Source organism: Girardinichthys multiradiatus, chromosome 9 (assembly GCF_021462225.1).
Source record: "Girardinichthys multiradiatus isolate DD_20200921_A chromosome 9, DD_fGirMul_XY1, whole genome shotgun sequence".
NCBI classification, from domain to species: Eukaryota; Metazoa; Chordata; class Actinopteri; order Cyprinodontiformes; family Goodeidae; genus Girardinichthys; species Girardinichthys multiradiatus.
In genome coordinates, this window is record NC_061802.1 from 6,070,584 (window position 1) to 6,095,848 (window position 25,265).

At 38.2% G+C, this 25,265-nt stretch overlaps 1 protein-coding gene across 7 annotated transcripts in view; it reads right to left on the reverse strand.

Moving 5' to 3' along the window:
* The window catches only part of lrrc7 (leucine rich repeat containing 7), a 190,293-nt gene that overhangs the window by 54,158 nt on the left and 110,870 nt on the right, over nucleotides 1–25,265 (reverse strand). For all 7 annotated transcript variants that reach the window (XM_047375014.1, XM_047375015.1, XM_047375017.1 and 4 more), the window contains one exon: nucleotides 7,537–7,739. In XM_047375014.1, coding sequence (XP_047230970.1) covers nucleotides 7,537–7,725 — 189 coding nt within the window. In that variant the 5' untranslated portion in view covers nucleotides 7,726–7,739. The remainder of the gene's footprint in view (nucleotides 1–7,536; nucleotides 7,740–25,265) is intronic.

The window sequence follows — 25,265 nt, forward strand, 5'->3', positions numbered from 1 at the left end:
TAATTTAGCCTATCAGAAGCTTATAAAGCCATGACATAACCACTTAAATTGTGTAATGGCATAGCAACCTAAGTGTATGTACACTTTTGAATTTGAAGAAGAATTTAGGAGATGGAAATTATTTGCCAATCTTAGGGAGTTTTCACACCTATAGTTTGTTTACCTTGGTCTGAAAAGGTTGTTGAATTTGTTAACTTGCAACTTTCTCCAGTGGTCTGGTTTCTTTTCACACAGTGAAAACTCCATGCAGACCTAAACCTGTCGCTACAAACTACACGAAAACGGTCAGTCCGTTTATCAATCAGATGTGTTCGGGGCGGGTGTACCAAGCGTAAATACAGGAAGCAGATACTGTGTTCCAAGGTAGGAGAAAACATGGAGAATTTAATCATCTTATTAGTATTTTTCTGGGTACTATTTCAGGTAAAGTGAGAAGCATACTGAATGGATTTTGACAAAGTTGCATAGGGTAATATGCATTGCGAAAAAGATGTAAGGCCTTTTTTATTAGTTTGCTTACCCTACCACATCCCACATTGTAATGCAAACCTGGCTATGGGAAGGTGTTTAGCTCAAGCGTGCAGCGAACACCTGGCAGATGTGTTGGATCGAGGTCAGATCATATTCCCACCATAAATAAACTTCTCTATTGTTTTAAATGGACTAAACACCTCTGAGGTGAAAACACCTTTGAATGACCTAAAAAAGAAAAACTTGGTCTGATTTAAGGAGAAAAAAGGGTTATGGCTCTTTTTGTAATCTATATGAATATCTAGTTTCAGCTGTTTATGGGCGCTTTCTGTGCCTACACTATCAATTTTAGCCGTGCTGTAGAGAAGCAAGCACCACCAGTATTTTCATAAGCTTATCAGCAGTTTGACCTCTCAGCAGCAAGCCTATATGTACAATTTGGAGGTAAAAAATCTAGGCATTTGATAAAATGCGAACAGGAATAAAGGAACTTCACACCAATAGGCACAAACCAAAAATTCAAACCTTCAAACCACCATACAGACCTTGCTCAGTTTAACATTTGGTCAATTGTTTTTGTCCTTTTTCCTCAGAGACTCAGTTTCAAGTTTAAGGTATATTAAGAACTAAAAATTCACATATCACTTAAATAAATCTGTCTTTAAATGAAACAAAACGGATGTGCCATGAGCTTGAGCACATCCTATTAGTTGTGAAATGCAGAAATGATATTGAACATACTGTAGCTATTCATAGATTTTTCTAATGTGTTTTATCCAGTAAAATGTGTACTAAGCCATAATCTATAATTACAGCATGTAAATAAAGTGTCTATATCACTCACAGCACACTTTGAAAGGATGCACTAGTGATATTTAGAGAACAAAATAGCTATTCTTTAGTGATGCACAAATCAACTGTCCAGAGTGAAATTCATCTATGCACAAAAACAGAAAACGTCCAATGCCTTAGGTCTGTAAATGCATCAACAAATAGAATGTTCTGTTCTTTGGTGCAATTTGTTTTGTCCTTAACAAAAAGACATATCGTATGTTTTGATTATTTAATTGGGATAGTCCTGTAATCCCTCTATTTTCATGTGAGTGCACAGAGCTCGCTTTATACTGCTAAAAAACAGATGCATATTTTTTTATTTTATAGACAATGTTTGTTACAAAAAAAAAAAAAAATATAGACAATGTTTGTTACGGCTGCACGGTGGCGCAGTTGGTAGCACTGTTGCCTTGCAGCAAGAAGGTCCTGGGTTCAATTCCCAGCCTGGGGTCTTTCTGCATGGAGTTTGCATGTTCTCGCCGTGCATGCGTGGGTTCTCACCGGGTACTCCGGCTTCCTCCCACAGTCCAAAGACATGCCTGTTAGGTTAATTGGTCACTCTAAATTGACCTTAGGTGTATGAATGAGTGTGTGCGTGGTTGTTTGTGTGTTGCCCTGCGATGGACTGGCGATCTGTCCAGGTTGTACCCTGCCTCTCGCCCATAGACTGCTGGAGATAGGCACCAGCTCCCCCGTGACCCACTATGGAATAAGCGGTAGAAAATGACTGACTGACTGTTTGTTACATTTATTTCTTGAATTAAAACTAAATTTTCAGAAATTATGTCATATGTGTCATAGTCCTGTAAAAAATCTCCCAAAATCTGAATCAGCAGGTCAACACTTAAAAAGCCAGTAAAAAGCCTCATTGGAACACCTTCACTATCCTGAAATCATAAAACATATCAAATAATAAATATATTGATTGTCATGGATAAAACATATGAATTCTCAGCAACATTGCCACAGTCATATCTTGCTCCTCAGCAATTGAATAAATTAAAATAATAGCTCATACTAGAACGTTTTACTTACTGTAGCTGACATATTCATACACATGAAAGGGAGTGTCCAACTCACTTACAAAGGCCCATCAATCAGTAGTTAAACACAATCTTGGCACACGTTGTCATGGCCGAGCAGACTCTTCATTTATTCAGTTAAATGGCCTGCCTCCACAAAGACCTATAAGTTGGTCTCCATCCAAGCAGGCTATATTTAGAAATCCAATTCACCATCTTTGTCATTTAAACCAGGACAGAATACCAATACATGTGACAGCGTGCTTATAAACAGCACCTTTAATTCTCCTTGAAATATTAGAAGGCCGTTTTTCTCCCAGCACTATCCACAGGGCGGGGGTTCTGAAGGTCTCAGACTTGCACGCATACCAACACAAAGCGAAGGATATATGGTTCACATAATTTGTCATGTTTAAGTACTATACTTCTATACTTCAGAGTATTCAATTGTGATTAAACGTGATCGACCAAATTAACACACAATTATGAAGTGGAAGGAAGCGTGCATGTTTTTTTATTACTTTACAAATGATATTCTGAACAGTGTGGTACACTGATATATATATATATATATATATATATATATATATATATATATATTCAGCCCTTTGTATACCTTTGATTCAATACCTTTTAGAATCATTTTTTGCTGCAATAACAGTTAAACTTTTTGGGGAGATATATACTGTATTTACCAGCTTTTCCCATCTGATTGAGACTGAAATTTCCTCCCACCCTTTTTTGCAAAGTAGCCCTAGCTTAGTAGGTTTTAAGTCTTGCCACAGATTCTCCATTAGATTTAGGTGTGGACTTTGGCTGGACTTTTCAAACACATGAATATCTAATCAGGTTGCAGAGATTAGAAGTCCAGGAGAGAAAGCCGGCTTCTTCCATCACCCCAGCTATACTCTCCAGCTCATTTCCCAGGCCAGAAGAGATAGTCCCTCCATCATTTTCTGGCTCTGCTTTGGGGTCCCCTCCAGGTGGGACTGGCCCCAAAAACCTTCAACGGAAGGCTCCCACCCATCCATTACTTATGAACAACTCACCTGGATTTTTTAATTCCTCTGATTGAGGCAAAAAGTGGCCACGGACTCAGAGGGTATAACCCATCTTTTTCCTGGTTGAGAACCATGGTAGACTTAGTGAAGCTGAGAAAAAGGGGAGCTGATTCTCATATATGAGCATGTTTGTATCTTAACCATTTATTGTGTCCCTGGCTGTATGTTTAGGGTTGTTGTCCAGCTGCAAAGGGAACCACCACCCCAGTTTTCAGTGTTTAGCAGCCTCTAACCAGTTTTCTTTCAATATTTCCCTGTATTTAGTTTCAATCATCTTCCCATCAACTCGGACCAGCTTCACTGTCCCTGCAGAACAAAAACCTCCCCACATAATTATGTTGCCAGCAGTCTGTTTATTAGTGGAGATGGTCTTCTTAGGGTATTGTGTTGTGTTAGTTGTCAACACATAGTGTAGGGGCACATGAGGGGACTGAAGGGGACACATGGCAAAAACCATGTTTGCTTGTTCCCTACACACTATAACCCATGTTGACAAATTTGTTGGGACCCACAGCCATGGATTTCAACATTAAACTCCGGTACGAACTCTTCTGGAACTTTTCAAAATAAAGTACATTAAGCTTCTTCCGGCAGGAGACGGGATAACTGCGGACTTCCTGTGACGCCACTACCCAAATAAAGGCACAGCTGTTGCTACATCCGCTCTCTTCCACACCAGTGTTCATCGGGATAGGAGGGGACACAGCGCGCTGATGTCTCTTTGCTGGCAAAGACTCTTCAACTGGATCCAAGGAAGCCATATGATCATCGATTATATGCAAAGATAAGCCTGTGAAGCAAATTGTCCCAGAGAAGTTCCCTACAGAGACGCGCGGAGCGGTCTCCCAGTCTGGAAGGAAGACAACAGAGACCCCATCACCGTGCAGTGGCATTGGCGGACAACGAGCCATTCTTCGTGTACAGCTCCGGAACTAACCCTTTTGTTCACAGAGCGAACGCACCTTCAACCCACGAAGCTACCGAGCTAACCACTTGTTGACTGTGAATACCTTCTTCAAACTTCATCGTCTTTTGGACAACATTCCTTACTACAGTTCATGAGGTTAGGTTTGGGCAGATTAACAGTTAGGATGAAATGATCTAAACATTTTTCATTTTATGAAGTTTTGTTTGAGTGAAACTCAGCTACCTTAGTGCTAGCAGGCTATCTGCAGCACACGTGCCCTGTTTTGTGTACTTTATATGTGTTTAAAGTTAAGACAAACTTTATTTAACGGGTGATTTTAAACAGAACATTGATTATAACGCACCGTCCGCGCTTATGCATTTTAACCCTTTTATTAACCAAGGTATTTTAAAGGTATGTGTTGATTCTGGTGCTAAGCTATCAGCTTCTTTGTTAGCTCAACTGCTAACCGGTAAGAACACGTGCTTGCTACTAAAGAGTATTTAACAGAAAGGTTGTTAGTTTTCAAGCTCGTGAATAATAGTCCCTGAACATCATTTACTAGATTTGATAACTAAGTAACACAATTAAGCCCCATTTCTCCAGAAAGATTTGGCTCTTTTCCAAAATAATCCCTTAATAATATTTCTTCAAATATTATTTCAATAAATAAATGCAGCTAATTATGCACCATTGAGAAATGGTCATCCAGAAGGTTGGTTTTATTCAGCAGATCATTATTTAAAACATTATTTTATTAAAAAAATATTTTATCTGATCTTGCATTGTGATTGGTTGTCTAAATGTTTGCTGATTATTGCCTAAGTTAGTTCCAAGACTAACTTAACTTAATTTCCAGATTCTTCAAGATAATCATTGGTTCTCAGACATAAACATTGCATGGTAATGTTGCATCACTCTTTTGGTCATAATTTCCAATCATCTTTAATCAACTTGTTTATATTGTACAGAGCCCATTAGTCTTCATTATTCTTTAATTCTGCTTGGTAGTTTAGTTGGATTGTTTTAGCATAGTAAAGACTTTGTTGATTGAAATATGTTTGACTTTGAGTTAACTTATTTTTGTTAGTAAATTCTTGTATTTTAAGAATCTGTATGAATTCATTCCATATATGTGCAGAGTTTAAGCTGTTCAATAATGTCAGAGCTCGTCTCACACCTTTCTATTTTGTCCTAATACCATCGCCTTAAAGGGCTGGTATTCACAAGACAACCCTTAACAGACCGAAATATTATTTGATAAAACATAAAAATGTTAATATTACATATTAAATCATATTCTCAGGTTAATAATCCTAACAAATTCATCCACCTGAGATGTGGATTTCTGAAGCTCCTCTGGAGATTCCATGGGCCTCTTGACTGCCTCTTTTATTAATATTCTTCATGCACAGTCTGTAAGTTTAGGAGGACAGCTATGCCTTGGTTGTTTGAATAGTGCTCTATGATGTGTCTAAACCTTGGGATATTGTTTTATAATCTCACACTGCTCTTAATTTCTCCACAACTTCATCACTGAGCTGTCTGTTGTGTTCCTTGGTCTTTGTGATATTGTTAATTCACTAATGTTTTCTAAATAACATTCTGAGGCCTTCACACTCTTTACCCTTTATACTTTGTACTATTCTACTATATTAAATTATTGTATGTAGAGATGAACGTTATTTACTGGCTTCTGAAGGCAAATGGGATTTTGTTGTAAAATATTAGAAAAACTATCTTTTTTTATCCACTTTTCAAGTGTTTACTACTTTGTCTTGGTCTATTACCTACCAACCAGTAAAAATCGGACTCTCGCAGGCCTGTTAGTTATTCTTTAAGAAGCCCTCCTGTTCTCCACTCGTTACCTGTATTAACTGCACCTGATTGAACTCGTTACCTGTATAAAAGACACCTGTCCACACACTCAATCAAACACACTCCAACATCTCCACAATGGCCAAGACCAGAGAGCTGTGTAAGGACATCAGGGATAAAACAGTAGACCTGCACAAGGCTGGGATGGGCTACACAAAAATAGACAAGCAGCTTGGTGAGAAAACAATTGTTGGCTCAATTATAAGAAAATAGAAGAAGTTCAAGATGACGGTCAATCTCCCTCGGTCTGGGGCTTCATGCAAGATTTCACCTTGTGGGGCACCAATGATCATAAAGAAGGTGAGGGAACAGCCCAGAACTACACGGCAGGACCTACGCCGCCATGGATTTCAATCCTGCAGTGCACACCTGGTCCCCCTCCTTAAGCCAGTGCATGTCCAGGCCCATCTGAAGTTTGCCAATGACCATCTGGATGATCAAGAGGAGGAATGGGAGAACGTCATGTGGTCTGATGAGACAAAAATAGGGTTTTTTGGTCTAAACTCTACTCGCAGTGTTTGTAGGAAGAACGATGAGTACAACCCCAATAACACCATCCCTATTGTGAAGCATGGAGGTGGAAACATCATTCTTTGGGAATGCTTTTCTACAAAAGGGACAGGATGACTGCACCATATTGAGGGGAGGATCAATGGGGCCATGTATCGGGAGATCTTAGCCAACAACCTCCTTCCCTCAGTAAGGGCACTGAAGATGGGTCGTGGCTGGGTCTTCCAGCATGACAATGAACCGAAGCATACGACCAGGGCAACTAAGGAGTGGCTCCGTAAGAAGCATCTCAAGGTCCTGGAGTGGCCTAGCCAGTCTCCAGACCTGAACCCAATCGAACATCTTTGGATGGAGCTGAAAGTCCATATTGCCCAGCGACAGCCCCGAAACCTGAAGGATCTGGAGAAGATCTGTATGGAGGAGTGGTCCTAAATCCCTGCTGTAGTGTGTACAAACCTGGTCAAGAACTACAGGAAATGTCTGATATTTCTAATTGCAAACAAAGATTTCGGTATCAAATATGAAGTTTGCTTTTTAAATTCGGAAATTGATCACCTCTGCTTTCAAACGCACAAATCGTAATAAATAGGCTGTTCCAGTAGTCACTCTGTCCTTTAACATGCAGAAAAAAACCCTGACACTTTAGGATTAAAATGTAGAGTAAAATTGCACAGCCTAACCCAAGTGTGTCTCAGCTACATCATATCAAAATAAAAGCTGATGGACTAAGCTGCATTCAGCAAGCAGTTCTTGTAACATGACCTTTTATTGGGCCCTAAAATTAGAGAAAATGTTTTTAGATAACAAAAAAAAAAAGCAAGCAGAAATGGATGAACATGCACACCAAAGCTACCTTGGGTAGTTCTTCAATCTGGTTAGCATCCAGGTAAAGCTCCTCTAAAGTTCTCTCGAAGCTGAAGATTTCCTTGGGGACCTGCTGAAGGCTGCAGTGAGAGTAGTCCAGCACTGAGATCACTTCCTCTTCACCACGGAAACAGCGGCACGGCACCAGCCGGCCAATCAGCTTCCGCTTAGTGGTCATTTCCAGACACTGCACTGAAAAACGCAAAAAAAAAAAAGATAAAAGGTGTTTAATCTTTAAGACTCAATACTGAGAATTTTTGTTTCAGTATCCTTTTATAGAGCATAATATTTCAACAACAAAACATAAAGGATAATCACAAACAGAATACAAATACTCTGAAATAGCAAAGTGTCATAAAAAGTCAACCATAGAAAGCTGTAGCTGGCATTAAAATTCATGAGTGCTATTTTTACAAAAAATATTTCACAAACCAAATTGTCACAGCAACCATTTGAGCTGAATTAATTGATACTGGCAGGTTCTGGGGCTTTTGATGAGTAACAGAATAAACAAACACAAAAAGGAACACTGTGACACTGAAAAAATTTGCAAAGAAAATCTCTGAAATGACTGCACCCACTTAACTGTTTGAGTCAGCGCAAATGCTAACCATAGACACATATGTTTTTCAAGATACATCCATGAGATGGGGACCCTGCCTCTTGTAGATAATGGCCTGGGATTGACTCCAGGGAGTCACAGTGTTGTAGATGCATAATAGCAGACATCAAATTGCTGGGCAGAGGAACGGCACAGTTTATTTTGCAGCAGAAAATAGCATCTCCAACGACATTTTCTGCATAGTTGTAAGTTGACCTATAGCCAATGCAGTCCATGAAAAAATAAACCTGTATCTGTTCAGTGTATTGACTGGGTTCAACAGCACAACCCTGAAAACACACACACACTTCTAGCTGCTTAGATATATTGTCAAAACAAGGTGAGATCTTTCCTTGTAATCCATGCAACATTTAGTAACCGCTCATAGTTAACTCCATAAAAGTTACAATAAATATCCTTATATCCTTATGTGTAATCCATGCAATAATGATTAAAATACACAGTTGAAGCAGTAGAGAGTGAAACAAGCATGTTCTCATATTCTGGAACTGAGAGACTGGAGAGGCCTGTGTGGAGCCACATATTATCTGTCTTATCTTTTGCAGAAGTATAAACAACAAGTATCCAATGATGTATGATAATCTTTTCTATTCTTTTACAAGTATTAAATGCAATCAGTAATCTTTTATCATTAAGTAAAAAGATATATGATTGAAATGTGGGTAAGAGCTGAGAATTAAAGTAAAAAACATTAAGATTTGACATTCTCAATCAGCTATATATGAAAGAGATATAACATTAATCATTTGTAAAGCATGAATGAAAAAAATGAAGTGATGGTTTTGTAACTGTGTTTTAAAGTAAATACAGAAAGCTGAGAATGGAATGTGTAATACTGTGTAAAGTTTAAGACTGAGCAGATTAGGGAGAGAAATGTAGGATGACTAGGAGTGACGAGAGCCAGCTGCATGCTGACAGTGAACCTTTTGAAGGCTAACGGGAGGAAGGGAGGATGCGACTACAGACCAGTGTGGCTATTACCGGCATCTCCAAGGCCGAAAAACAGCATCAGAAGGTCATCTGCACTATAAAGGCAAAGCTGAGGGAGGGAACGGGGTTTGTTTCCTCGCAGAAGACCAGCGAACAAGATCGGACAGAGAAAAAAAAAAGCTTAGATGGAAAAGGAACAGAGACACAGCCCAACTGATCGACTGCATTAAAAAGAGGATCAACCCGTGTTCCCCAGAAGGACTGTGCCTCAAGATTAAGAATCTGATTTCATCTAAAGCCTTTTTATCCAGACAACAGAAGTGAACTTGATCGGTGAACAGCTGATTGCTCTAAGTTTCAGGCTTCTGGAAGTCCTGAATCAACCTCATTTATGTCTCCAGATTTCCTTCAACTCTTCAGCCTCTGGAAACTACAGTCTTCGGAGACAAATAACAACAAAGATCCTGTTTAACCATCGAAGCCTAGAGCATCAGTGCCTGCCACTTAAAGGAAGAAATCTGAAGATCAAGTCGTATTCCCTTCAAGAAACCACTCGTTGTTACCAGAAGAAACATCTCCATCAGGTGCATGGAAGAGGCTCCGTCTTCAAAGCCTCTCCAAACTCACTAGTTTCAGCATCAGGGAAAGACAGGTTGAGTTGATTGATTCATTTCTATTGTTGAAATTATATTGTGTTGTCGCATTTAAGCTGTTACTGACCCCTGCAAAAGCATTACTAATTAAAGAAAGCATATAAAATTCTAGTTCAATCGTGGACATTCAATTATTTGAGTCACCGTATTTTTGGTTTTTCATTGGTGGTAAAAAGTCTTGTTGCCTGGTTCTAAGATATTTTAGGAGGGTTTTATAGGTTAGCCAAGTTTGTTAAAACAGCGCCCTTGGGGCTCGTGCCGAGCCACTAAAATTAACCTAGCCCATATACCAAGAGCCAGTTGTAAGATTAGGGAATGAGCAGCCGTGAACAAAAGTGACTGTTGAGGGTGTGGATGACTGCGATAGGCTACTCAGTCGTCCAGACCTCCAGTTGAAGAAGGGCAAGACTTTTGTATGAAGGCTGTCAGAGGCTAGGCGAGTCATTTCCCAACACCAGCTTAAACAGAACTTTCAGTAAACCTGCTTAGTAAGATCGATCAGGTTTAGGGAAGTCTGGACCCGTTGGATGGAGAGCTGGATTGAGCAATCCCTTTAGACATAGGGAAGTAGGAGGGAGGGGTTAGCTCATCGGACAATGAAAATATGGATAAACAATATGCAGCTAATAATGTTCAAAACAATAATTGTGTACCTCAAGATGTCTCATTAAAAGACCCAAAGCATCATATTTTTCACTTAACCCTGTATCAGACACAGAGACACACCGGACGAACAAACAAAATAACCAACCTAACAGTCATGTTAATCACACATATGCACAAACTCCCGGCAGAATAACCCCAGGCCAAGATTCAAACCTAGGACCTTGCAGTGCTAGCAACCGCTCCACCATGTGGCCTCTCAGATTGTCACAGTTTGCTGATTTCCTTTAAAATGTAATTGTTTCTTAGATGTTTTGCTCTGCACCTTATTTTTATAAGGTGTGAAATTAGTGGGCTGCTACTTTAATATTTTAAATTCAAAAATTAATGTAAAGTAATGTAAATGGTATATTTGAAAAGAATAATAAAACAGGCTGGTTTGAGTCCATGAGCAATTTTGGATGTTCCCCTTTTTCTTCCTTTGATTTTCTTTTACAATTACCTTGTTTCCCAAAGTTTAAATGCAAACCCGTTAAGTTCAGTGTACACTGATCATGCATAACATTATGACCACCTGCCTAATTTTATTTTTGTCCCCATGTTGCTGCTAAAATAGCTCTTACACATGGAGGTATGGACTTAACTAGATCCCTGAAGGTGTGCTGTGGTATCTAGCACCAAGATGTTAGCAAAAGATCCTATAAGTCCTCCAAGTTATGGGGATGTTCTTCCCTGGATCAGACTTGCTTGTCCAGCATAACTTGTTTGTATTTTGATTAGGGGAATTTGAAGGACTGGTAAATGTCTCAAACTCTGGTCATGCTCCTCCTATCAGGATGTCATTTCTGGAGTGGACTCCAGATTGCAGACAGGCAAGATGCAGCGAGGTGAGTAGAAAAGTTTAATAAATAGGTGAGAATTTACATCCAGGCATGAGGTGGCAGAAGCAGGAATGGCAAGAGCAAAAACAGTCAAGAACAGGGTTAGGCTTGGCATGAACAAAACAGTGTGTCTCTGCAAGGAGTAGACAAAAAAATCAGAATATATAAAGAGCATGGCACAGGTGAAAACATGAAACTGATGGTGGCAGGTGGACTGGATGAAGCCGATTACAATGGCAATGGCAGAGAGTGAAAACAAAACATGACCGGAACTAAACAGAAATCCAAGGGCACAACCAAAAAGAAAAATTTACAGGAAAACCAACAGAACATAAAATACACCATAAACTTAACAAGTAAGAAACAAAATCTAAAGACATAAACTAAATCACCACCTGGAAAAAAAATAATCATAAGCAAGACCTAACAATAAGAAACAAGAGACATTAAAAAAACAAAAACAATAACGAAACACCTAAGAATAGTGACACCTTCAGTCATTCCTGGACCATTATTGCTTTCTGGCAGGGTACATCATCCTGCTATAAGAGGCTTGTGAACCCCACCCAGTAACAAGTACCTTGATAAGGAAAATATCAGGGTTATTCATGTCAGGGGTCAGTGGTCATAATGTTATGCTTGACTGATGTAAGTGCTTTTATTAAATCCAAAGTACATTGCTTACAAAAAGAAAATACCCTCAACCACAATGATCTGCATTAGCAAATTGTAAGATACTTTTTTGTTAAACATATTTCTTACCATTCAACCATTGAAATGGCTTGTTTTAGATGATGTATTAAATAAAAAAAAACATTAAGTCATCAAAAACAAACAAAAATGATGCTAACAAAGTTTTGACCCAGATTGATTGTACATCATGGTATATAGCCTTTGTGCAATGTTCACACCCCCTTTTTTGTAGAAGATTGCTTCCATGTTAGCAACGTTTAGGGTGTTTGGATACAATCAGATGGGGTTTGTTAGTTTCTGGGATCAAATAGATATTTGTGTCACATTGCTTGATTTACTATCATGTTTATCCACTTCACTAAATGCAGTTTTTACATCTTCAGTGTTTGATCCCAAGCATTATTGCACAAAGCACCTCAGAAACTACACTGACTCCTATTCAAAGTGTCTGTTTTTCCAAAAAGGAAGGCTGGGAGACAACAGATTTACTTGATTTCTTCACAAATGAATATAAATTTTGACTCTATAAGCAACATTAAACATTTTTAAGCTTTGAATTAATCCGAAACCAATTAAATGTTTTTAAGTTCTCACTAAAACTAAGAAAGTGGAGCACATCACCCCGGTTCTAAAGTCCCTACAACGGCTCCCTGTAACTCAGAGAATAGACTTTAAAATACTTCTGTTTGTCTATAAATTACTGAATGGCTTAGCACCAAAATACATTACAGATTTGTTGTCAGTGTTTCAACCACCCAGACCTCTCAGGTCTTCTGGCTCAAATCTACTCTGCATACCCAGAACCAGAACCAAACATGGAGAAGCAGCTTTTAGTTGTTAGGCTCCACTAATCTGGAATAAACTCCCAGAAAACTGTAAAAGCGCCAACACCCTAAGTTGCTTTAAATCGATTAAAAACGTATTTGTTTAGAGTGGCCTTTGACTGTGCTGTCTAAAGTTAGTTAGAGTTTTCCAACTTTCTTTTTATTTTCTTATCAATAATTTTCTTATACATTTTTTATTTAATTAATTTTTTTATTATCATCTTTTTAATTATTCAATTTGTATTCTCTTTACTTATTTAATTACCTTTATGCCACTGCAATGTACTTTTCCTGTTATGTCTCTTTCTTTTTTTCATGTTCAGCACTTTGAATCATCTTGCTACTGAAATGTGCTATATAAATAAACTTGCCTTGCCTTGCAAGTCATGCAATGCAGAGCATCGGCTTTAATTAAGCACAGAATTTCCATGTAAGATTAAATTTAATGTAGAAAGGTTATTTTTGCTGTTATTTATTATGCCGTTATTTTGCCATGTGGTAAGGAGATGTAAAATAACAGCACTGGAATACTAGAAATGTATTTTATTCTGATATAGGGGATATAAGAACAGAGAAAACAGTGCAATTTTATCAAACATTTAACATAATGCATACTGTAAAAAGCAATCCTGGAGTACTGAGTATCTACTCTTCGTACTTATGCGTGCTGCATTGAAATCATTGTTTTATGTAGTTTGAATGATTTAAGATTATACAATTATTTCAGTCTTAAAATGAGCATGCATGAGGTGGAGTTGTCATGTAGGTCAGCGCGACTCAGTTTTAATAGTAGCTATACCCAAATCTAGAAATGTGAAAAACATTGCTTGTCCCTCTGTCACAACTTCAAACTGAGCTACCTCTATAGTTCTGTTTTTAATCCTAATAAAGTTGTACGTTCCCTAAATATTTAAATCTGTTCTTTAGTTTAAAAAAGCAGCAGCAAGAAAAAACACAAACACAGAACACGTGAAAATCTCAAAGATCCCTGATTTAGTCAGATCAAAATGGAATTTTCCAAAGTAAAAGGATTTTCTATTATTTGTTGAACAAAGGCAACTATAATAACAGAAGTCTTATTGATGAAGCCCAATATCAGGTTAAACAGAATTGTTTAATGCATTTTTAACAGAATGAAGACTGTTTGGTTTTCTGTGCTGAAAGACTGGATCAGTGAGGGCCAATGTGGGCACAGGAACAAGTCACTGCATTTGAACAGTCATGGAAAGCAAATATTTGGTCATATGACTTTTTTTTTTTTTTTAAAGAGAAAATCTGAACTTATCCTTTGGGGCTCAAACGTTGTGAAATCAAGGTGTAAATGAGGTGTAAAACTGGGGGGTAGATGCATAACACAGCTATCCACCGTAATCTAGCAGTTTCCCAGCTCGCAACAGGCTAAGGGCTCACACACACACGCACGCACACACACACATGCACACACACTCTTGTTTTGCTATATGTAGTGAGGACCATGTGTTGACTCCCATTGACTTCCATTGATTTTCAGTCATTTTCAACCCTTTCTGTGCCCTAACCCTGACAATAACCCTAAACCTAACCATTACCAGTGCATGCCTAACCCTAACCTTAACCTAAACTCAATTCACACCTTAGTCCTAAACCTAACCGTTAGCAAAATAGGTCGTGAGGACCAGCAAAATGTCCTCACTTTGGTACAAACGGTCCTCAATTTGATGGTGAAATCGGGAAAATGGTTCTCACTGTGATGCCAAGACAGGAACACACATACACACACACACACACACAATCCATATTTTTATACAAGAAGCCATATAATCAGACTAGAGATATAATTAAAATAGATCTTTTGTACTTCTATGACAACATCACTTTGTTCCACAACTCTGTTTGAAAAGCTGCTGGCAGAATGGCATAAGTAGGCTAAGCACGCATATTAAAAACTTCAAGTGGGGATTCATCATGAGGCTTTACAATTTCACAGCCAAATGTTAACTACACTCAATCTACTGACAACCAAAACTGTTTTAATGCCAACTCCTTTGAACAGAACAATGGCGAAATTTTGTCCGACTGCAGCCTGAAATTTCCTTTTTGATTGTTGGCTATAATGGGAAGAGCAGAAGGAGTCGTGGAGGGCACCAAGAAGACAAAAGAAGAGGAGGACATGAAGATGAAAAGGTGTAGAGTGCAGACATTGGGACACCATGATAAGACTTGCTGCTTTATCAGGCTAAAAGCACACTCACACATGCTCAGTTGTTTGTGAGACCAGATGGATTCAGTACACAGAGCAAACCGAACATTTTAAGTACACCATGTTATCTGTAACAGGTTGTTGCAACCCCTCTTAAATCTGGTGTAAGAGGTGCTGATCTTAAAGATTAATATGTCCTAAACCACAATCAATGTCAGTGACGGTGTTGCATGCTGGGATTTACAGCATGTCAACTGTATGTGTAAACCTGAAAATTGTTGGCTTGCTACACACTACTTTTCAAACTCATATCACTCACAATTAAAGCTAACCATCAAGGACCCATATAGAACTAGGGAACAGTCAGAAAGTCAAAAATTAGCAGTAAATCAATGACTGGCGAAGACTGGCCGTCTGCAATCTAAGACAGAAAGAAAAGCTCAAAGTTTTAAACCTTGTCAAAAGTTTTCAAAATAAGAAAAGTGTCAGCACTGAAGTCAAACAGACAATTGGAGGTATGGACAAAGTAAAGTAACTCTGTGCTGTCATGATAAAACATTTCAAAATGTTTTTTCCAAATCTGTATCCATTTTATTTTGTAACATTCATCTTTCAAACAAAAGCATCTGTCAGAAGGAAAAAATAATAATAAAAGTGCAAAAATCTGATTGCATAGGTGTGTGCAAATTTGGACTACTCTGCATACACAGAACCAGAACCAAACATGGAGAAGCAGCTTTTAGTTCTTATGCTCCACTAATTTGGAATAGACTCCCAGAAAACTGTAAAAGCGCAGAAACCCTAAGTTGCTTTAAATCAAGATTGAAAACTTATTTGTTTAGAGTGGCCTTTTACTGTGCCATCTAAGCATAATTAATTACGTTTTCAGTCCAATTTTCCTTTCATTTTCCTATCCATCATTCTATTCTCTTTATTTATATATATATTTTTTTTTATTACCTCTGTTGTTTGATTTTATCATTTGATTTGTTTTTCTGTGTTTATTATCTTTGTGATTGTATTGTAATTGTATGTACTGCGCTTTGAGTGTCTTGTTGCTGAAAAACGCTGTATAAATAAACTTACCTTCCTAAAACTTGGTTGAAACACCTTTAGATTTAATTTTAACATTTACTTTCTTTGGTACACATGCATGAATCTAAATAACAATGTTCAGATTGGTTAGTAGGATGCCTGACATTTGCATCTTTTAGCTTAAGTCATAGTTTGATGAGAAGTTACAAAGACATTTAAATAGAATGCATGATTAAGTATATACCATGGCTTAGTGAGGACAGTCACCTTGAACGTTATTGCCTTGATAATGATGTGAAAACAGCAGGACAACAGTATCCTAGTTTTGAGATGGTTGTTTGAGGGGTTAAGGTGGCACTCACAACAATTCTAAGGTTGACCATTACCAACATTTAACAACTACTAAGCACATTCAAAACAACCTAATGCTCTTCATCTATTAGTGGAAATAATCAAATGCAAATTGTCCAAGTGAGACACAAGTTTAGACACAAAACATTTAGGAAAGAAGTGTATTTATGCACAGTTAAGCCCCAACCTTTTCATACCCTTTCAAGATTTGGGTCTAAAGTCATCTTTTATATAACCAACATGTTCTTTGTGACTGAAATTATTATTAGAATTCTGCAGTAGCCCGGTCAGAGTGTGGATTTAGAATCTGTGGGGGGAGCTATAGACTGGGCTGATGGCAAGTTGTGATGTTATGCTGGGTATTGGTTGGACCAATATGCAGATCAGAGTGTGGGAGCTACATGGTGTGTAGAATACAGGGGTTGGACAATGAAACTGAAACACCTGTCATTTTAGTGTGGGAGGTTTCATGGCTAAATTGGACCAGCCTGGTAGCCAATCTTCATTGATTGCACATTGCACCAGTAAGAGCAGAGTGTGAAGGTTCAATTAGCAGGGTAAGAGCACAGTTTTGCTCAAAATATTGAAATGCACACAACATTATGGGTGACATACTAGAGTTCAAAAGAGGACAAATTGTTGGTGCACGTCTTGCTGGCGCATCTGTGACCAAGACAGCAAGTCTTTGTGATGTATCAAGAGCCACGGTATCCAGGGTAATGTCAGCATACCACCAAGAAGGACGAACCACATCCAACAGGATTAACTGTGGACGCAAGAGGAAGCTGTCTGAAAGGGATGTTCGGGTGCTAACCCGGATTGTATCCAAAAAACATAAAACCACGGCAGCCCAAATCACGGCAGAATTAAATGTGCGCCTCAACTCTCCTGTTTCCACCAGAACTGTCCGTCAGAAGCTCCACAGGGTCAATATACACGGCCGGGCTGCTAAAGCCAAACCTTTGGTCACTCATGCCAATGCCAAACGTCGGTTTCAATGGTGCAAGGAGCGCAAATCTTGGGCTGTGGACAATGTGAAACATGTATTGTTCTCTGATGAGTCCACCTTTACTGTTTTCCCCACATCCGGGAGAGTTATGGAGTGGAGAAGCCCTAAAGAAGCATACCACCCATACTGTTGCATGCCCAGCGTGAAGCATGGGGGTGGATCAGTGATGGTTTGGGCTGCCATATCATGGCATTCCCTTGGCCCAATACTTGTGCTAGATGGGCGCGTCACTGCCAAGGACTACCGAACCACTCTTGAGGACCATGTGCATCCAATGGTTCAAACATTGTATCCTGAAGGCGGTGCCGTGTATCAGGAAGACAATGCACCAATACACACAGCAAGACTGGTGAACGATTGGTTTGATGAACATGAAAGTGAAGTTGAACATCTCCCATGGCCTGCACAGTCACCAGATCTAAATATTATTGAGCCACTTTGGGGTGTTTTGGAGGAGCGAGTCAGGAAACGTTTTCTTCCACCAGTATCACGTAGTGACCTGGCCACTATCCTGCAAGAAGAATGGCTTAAAATCCCTCTGACCACTGTGCAGGACTTGTATATGTCATTCCCAAGACGAATTGACGCTGTATTGGCCGCAAAAGGAGGCCCTACACCATATTAATAAATTATTGTGGTCTAAAACCAGGTGTTTCAGTTTCATTGTCCAACCTCTGTAGTTTTATTAATGAAAACACAAGTAACTTACAGTGGCAGCAGCACAAGGAACACTGGCAGGAATACAGACATGGGGCAGGTAGTTACCAGGAGGATCCAGTGGTGAGCAAACCAGAAGGTATAAATACAGAGACGGCTGGAGAAATGACCAGTAAACCACAAGAGCTAATCAAGGAGATGTGGAGCAGCTGGTGGCAGGGAGAATGCAGAGCAACTGGAGGAGGGATGCTAATAAACACAGAGCAGGAATGCAGAGAGTCCAGGGAAGTAACAGAAATATATAAGTGGTAATCAATGAACCAAGACCCTAATCTACAATGAATGAGCTAAACTAACAGCAACTAGAGAACATAAACAACAGGAAGAAAATCTAACAAAAATATAAATGTATATAATAACAACAAATAACTGCCAAAATTAGAATATTACCAGGAGAATGAGGAAACTAAAACTCCCAACACAGGCAGGTCAAGACACAAGGAGTCCTTCCAACCTCAAAAATATTGCCAACTATTATTTGCCAAAATATTAGTGGAAACAATAGAGCCAATAAAGATTTTACATTGATTATTGAGAAGGCTATAAATAATGTTTGACATATTTTTTTTAATAAAATGTCAATAACACATTTTTCTTTCAAATGCAATACCCCTAGTACATTGTTTCACTATCGTTTGAGAGACGCCTGCCTCATTTAGTCTGAATCTGCCAGGGTTGTTAAAAATTTCATTTAAAATACTAAGAAAAACAAATTACTTGAACGTGAATATTTTATGGCTCATTTTCTATAAGAAACTAATTTATTAAAATGTTTTAAATCTAAATATGCTATATGTATGGATCATTTTGGGATCTTCTCTCAGGTACACATGTCCAACCAGCAGAAGGCCCAGTGCGCTTAGCAATGTTGTAACTGATTGTTTAAGAAAGCACTGATTGTTTGACTTATGCTAAATGTGTTTATATCTGTTTAATACATATTGTATCCTCATCAATCTCCCGACATCCCAACCAAGACCCAGATGATCCCCAATAAACCAGTACCACTGATTACATCTGATATAACCCATGCACTCCAGTTAGTTTTGTGTTGTATTTTAATTCTTTTTATTCCTTGTGTCTATGATGATTACTGACCATGAGATAAAACATTTGGTTCCCCAATGATCTGTAGATAAGTAACTTAGAATAACTGTATTCTAGAGTTCTGTTTGACCCAACATCTACAACTAAAAGGACATCTTGTGTTAAATGACTCAACTAAGTAGATTGCTAAATATCAGTGTGCAGCCTGTTAAACAATCTGCTCTTATTAGCTACTTAAAATGCAGCTGCTTGATTGCGCCCTCACAGTTTACTAAAGTAACAGCTAAATATGCAAAGACAAAGTAGACTAAAAATAACAATGATTTTGTCAGGAGAGCGCTGGGGAAAAAAGAGAGCAGACCGTGTTGTCCACAAAAATGAAGCATTTCCTACTAGAGCAGGAGAAATAGATATGAGGGAGATTTTTAACATGGAGAAAAATTAGCAAATGCTTTGGGCTCCATGCCAAACCACTGACATCTTAACCCTCCAAAATGTATTTCATGTTCCCAGTATAAAATCAAACAACACAAGTTCTTTTTTTTACCTACACACAGTGATGCATAGATTTAAATGTTATTATGACATAAAATCCTCCACACACATAATCACCCACCTGTTGACAGGAGGTGACTAAATAAGGTTATTTTTCTTGTGGGAGTTGTAACACTACAGTTCCAAACGGCTAAGTAATGGACTTAACTCAGGATAAAATGTGAAATGGGCTAGATTACACTAATCAAAATAGAGTCAGCATTAAGTAATGTCAATTAAAAAAACACATCCCAAACTTGAAGTTAGTTATTGATTCTGTTGATTCAAAACATTTGATAATGTTGATATGTATTAGATACCCCATGATCCAAAACTCCTGGCCCACAGGAAAAAACTCCAGTAAATGCTGAGAATTATATTTTTGGCAAAACAAAATTGTCACATTGTTTTGAGCATACCAAATATATTTTAGATTAACATTATTAGTTCAATGCATAGAGTTTATGTGCTACATTGTTTTAATTTCTATACATTTTTTATAGGGTAGAGCTCCTCAGGTGCCTTGTGACCTTTTGGTTCCTCTTAAACTATACTGCCTCAATAACTCATGGAACATCCAGTGGAAAATGAAGGGTCGCTTTGACTAAAACACTTTTAGGACAAACTGCCTTTTGTTGAGTTCTAAAAGTCAATATGTAGTACTTCTAACCATTGAAGTCTGACTGGCTTCAATGAATAGAAGTACACCAGTTTCTTAAAAATTACTAATTAATCAGTCATGACTGATTACCATCATTTTTTTTATTAACTTGATTGTATTGTGTTTTACTTTTTATGTACTGCTGTGGTGTTATAAATGTTTTACTCTGTCTTGTATTTGTATTAGACACTGAACACTGGTTTCCTCAGATAAACTAATAAATGAGATGGAAAAACATTGATGCCAGGTATTTTGGTTTGTATTGCATGTACTGCAAAGAAATGGCCACCTATAGCATTACAGAGAAACTCTTACCATCCTAGTCTGAAAATAGGGAAGTAGGGCATTTTTCAGAGAGGGAACAGAGTGACATCAGGTAATCCTGAAGGGGCAGCAATGCACCATAACAGCAACTGGAGCACCTGTCCTTAGGGCTCGTTTCAACTACACACAAAACAAAGTTGATCTTGACAGAAAATCTGCAGTTACATAATAAAAAACTAAAACAAAATAACATCTCAGAGGATTTAGGAAACAACACTGGCCGTCCAAACCCTATCCTCAGTCTGATGTTAAAAGTCAGCTCAGTAATTAAGTTGTACACCAGGAGAACCTCCACAATTAACGGTGTAGAATGATTTAAGATTTCGGTGGCTAAATCCAGCAGATATGTAGAAATCCTCTCATGAAACCTGTATCTGCTACTGCAGCATGAATTCACCAACAAAAGCTTCCGGCTTCGAACGGTGAAAGCTAAAACTTAATCAATCTGTTACATACTTCAAAAGACCAGATATTATGGAAGAAGTTCATTTTCCAGTAGGGCAGCGACCCCAAATAAACAGTTAGTTTCAGAGTTACAACAGAATGACTTAGATCAACTCATGTTCATGAGTTAAAATGGTCAAGTCTATTCCTAAATTTGATTTAAAGTATGTGGCAAGACTTAAAAATTGATGTTACCAGATGTTCTCCATTCAATCTGATGGAGTTTAAACTGTCTTGCAAAGAACAATGGTAAAAAATGTTAAGCGCTATGCCAAATACTTTGGCATAGCATTGTATTATGTGTTAATCAAATAAAACAAAGTTTGAAAACATTCAGCTGCAAGAAATTGCAAAGAGAAAAAATTTAAAGCATGGACCTAATATTTTATATGATACTGCAATTGCAGATTAGGTAGCAAATAAACTTGAATTAATACATACAACTGAATCAATCAAACAACTAAAGCAAGGGAGCAATCAACATGTCATCTGTGCACTTCCTGGTTTTACCCTCACATGGTCTTTTTTCACTTTTTTTTTGGCTTTTTTCTAGGTGCAAGTGTGTGTGTTTGCATGTGTGTGTCTTGTCCTCCAGCAGCTTCACAGGGTGAATTCCCATGAGCTCCATGACAGCCACCACTTCACGTGCGGCCTTGTTGTTGCCACAGTAACCGCTGCCATAGAGACCATCTCCCAGGAGCTGGGTGTATTTTTATGCATTCTCTGTCATAAAACAAAGTGTTCACTCAGTGGGCGAACGCTCCACATTTGGTGATGCTTAAAGTAGACTCGGCTTTATCAGACACTTTTATAGCACCTGAATAAGCACTTCAGAGCTTACCCTGGCTTCTACAGTCAATCACAATTAAACAGTCACACACTGTCACACAACAGCACAAGACTCAGTGACAGAACCAGAGGCTTGTAAGCACACAACTCACTTACTTTATGATTACTTGTGACAGTAACAATGAGAAAAATGGAAAATCCAATTTCACCTCCCATCATTTCCTACTGCAGTGAGCAACGGATGTATGGTTATGCCAGGCTGCGTATGTATATGTAGGAGGCCGTTTGTTTGTTCTGTCTTGTAACATTCACCGAATAAACAGTTACTTGATACATACAAGTGCACAGACTGAATGATAAGAGAACGTGCTATTCAAGTAAGGCAGGTGTGTGACCATTTTCATGAGTTAGGAAATTGCTACAAAAAGTCACTATTCCCTCACTCTTCCCCTTATGTACTGTCAGATCACTAGTTAAAATGTTAAACCCGCTGAGTCTAAGTATGTATGTAGGTTTGTTTCATATAGTGCAATTTATGGAATTACATAGTCGAACAGCTTCAGCACCATGGACAGAGCAGTAGGTCTGTTAACACATTATTATATAACATGACAATTTTATGAAAAAATTTTCTTTAGAAAAGGTCTGATTATGTTTAGGTGCTAAAACAACTTTAGAACTATCAGGAAACAACATTTTGGTTGAAGACAAATGCATGGCCAAATCCAGTTGGTTCCTTGCCTGCAAAAAAGCACTGCTGTTGTGAAGATTGCGCTGGAATGGATTTTGTTTTTGTATGATAAAGAATTATTTTCAGGGAATCAAAACACATTCTAGCTAAATCATGCTGCAAGTATTTTCACACTTGCAGCTGGTCCACTCCGGCTGGCAGCGAGGCTCCAGGTGGCACGTCTGTAAAACTCAATGACCCTCAAAGCACTGAGTCTAAAAATAACAACCCAACACCACAGAAAACAGAACAGCTGACAGCTCACCTGCACTTAAAATGTGGCAATCAGCTATGCTCAAATCATCATATAAATAAAACAATCAAGTTGGTCAAACTGTTACTCAGATTTCAGCCACAGGATGACCTAAAAAAGTATTTTCTATGGGTTTTAGAGCGATAAAAGACAAAAAAAAAAGTTTTGGATGCTTCTACATTAGATTGCCAGTATCAGCTATCATCAGGCTGTACCAAAACATTAAAGTATTATGGTTTAAAAACTGCCAGATTGTTCAGTCACACCATTTCTGTGGTTACGTCATTTAATGAGATGCCAGAGGAACTGCTAAAGTGAAGAGAGGTTTCTTCAACTCTATAGGACCCAAAGGTTTTCTGTCAAAAAAGATTGGCGTTATGACCCTTTCATAATTTTATCCACCTTGACGAAAAACCCAATTCCATGTGACAAAAAAACTATGTTTCACTGTTGGTGTTGTGTCTTTCATCTGCAGTATTGTTTATGTATCAAACATACCTTTTAAGCTGTGGCTCAAAGTTCAAATTTGGTTTCATCAGACCAAAACACATTCTTAACAAGGATTTTGAAGATTTTAGCCCAGCTGTGATATTTTAATTAAAAGAAAAGGCCTTTTGTTGTACAGCCCTACTCCTCATTACGGGCATATGGAGAACAGAGGTGACGTTTGCCACATGTAGAACATAATCAACACTTGTTTTTCGATTCATTTTGGAGAAAACTCCAGTTTTTGAATGTTCCTATTGTCCCACATGATTACTGTGCTTGGGTCAATATTGTGTACCATTCTCCAGACAAATGTCAGAAAGATTCTTCTACAACAGTTTTCAATTCAATTCAGTTTATTTATATAGCGCCAATTCACAACACATGTTGTCTCAAGGCACTTCACAAAAGTCAGGTACATACATTCCAATTAATCCTAATAATTGCACAATGCAGTCAGATTCAGTTTCAAATTGTCCAATTACATTACTAATTTAAATAGAAAATGAATTGAACTTATATAGCACCTTTTCAGTCATGCAGACCACTCAAAGTGCTTTACACTAGAGCCACATTCACCCAATTGCATTCACTAACACATTCATACACTGATATGCAGATCAGTAGGCAACTTGAGGTTAAGTGCCATGCCCAGGGGCACATTGACATATGGCAGGAGGAAGCTGGAATCAAACCCACAACCTTCTGATTGCAAGACGACTACTCTTCCTACTGAGCCACAGTCGTCTCTAATTTATAAATTAATGTTTTATAAGTGCATTTCGACTACTTGCACATTTAACCATAGCTTTACATTTTTCCCCATAAGACTTTTAAGCAATTAGGACTCATACTCATCAAATAAAGTATTAACAGAAAAATAACTGGCATGTTTCAAACATTTGCAGATCAGGTTTATCTTTTAATTTCTCATTTCATTTTCAGTCTCCCAACTATATCTGAACAACAGGGAATTTAACAGGGAGAAGTCTTCATCTGTGCATCTCCTCTCTCTCCTCTCCTTCTGTCATCTCTCACCTTCTCCTCCCTATTTCCAGGCCACTTCCTTTCTTTGTTTATCCAGGGTTGTGTTCAGTGGCCCAGTTCTTTCTGCCTGAGACGCCTAGCACATCTCCTCTTTCTTTCTTCTCTATTACCCTTTCAGGGTTCTCTCACTCTTTCAGTGCTCCTTCTCCGTCTATGTTTATCGTTTTTTTCCCTTTCCTTCATCTTCCATTCTACCCTCCTACCATGATAAAGAAAGGCAACCATCTTGAATCGGGAAGAGTACCTTCTTGTTTTGCTGCTGCATGAATGTTTAAAATAAGATTCAATTTTTTTATTTCAATGATGTGAGTCTCTGGAATGACAACCTTTGTATCCTCTGTTTGGGATGAAGAGACCCTTGGAAGACTCTTTTTCATTTCAATAATTCCTACAAAATAAGAAAGCTCCGAAGAAAGCAATTTACAAAGTGAGCAAGGTGATATTAAATTATATTCTTTGGAATAGCGCAATCAACATAAAACATCTGAACTCACATCTGTACAAAATGTTGCACAACCAAGTTTTTGGGGCAGTCGCTTGTTTACCATAATTATTGCAAAAAGTGAACTGATGCAAAGTTCAAGGTCTTTGAAAAGATTGAGATTTTTAAACACAGTGTTAAACCCCTACTAGAGCTTGGACAGATCCATATCAGTTTGGGACTAAATGTGAAACCAGTCTCTGATCAGATATCAAGCAGAGGCCACCGATCCAGATGGCATTCCCCATGTTGCTGTATTTTTGGTGGTTTTATTTTTGCAATTAAAGCATCCTAGTGAGCATTTAAAAATCACAAATATCCAAGGTAAATTTGGTAGATATTTGATGCAAAATGAAGTTTTTTTATTCTTTTACATCTAAAACTGGGAACACAATACACAATTATTTGCCCGAATATGCACCCAA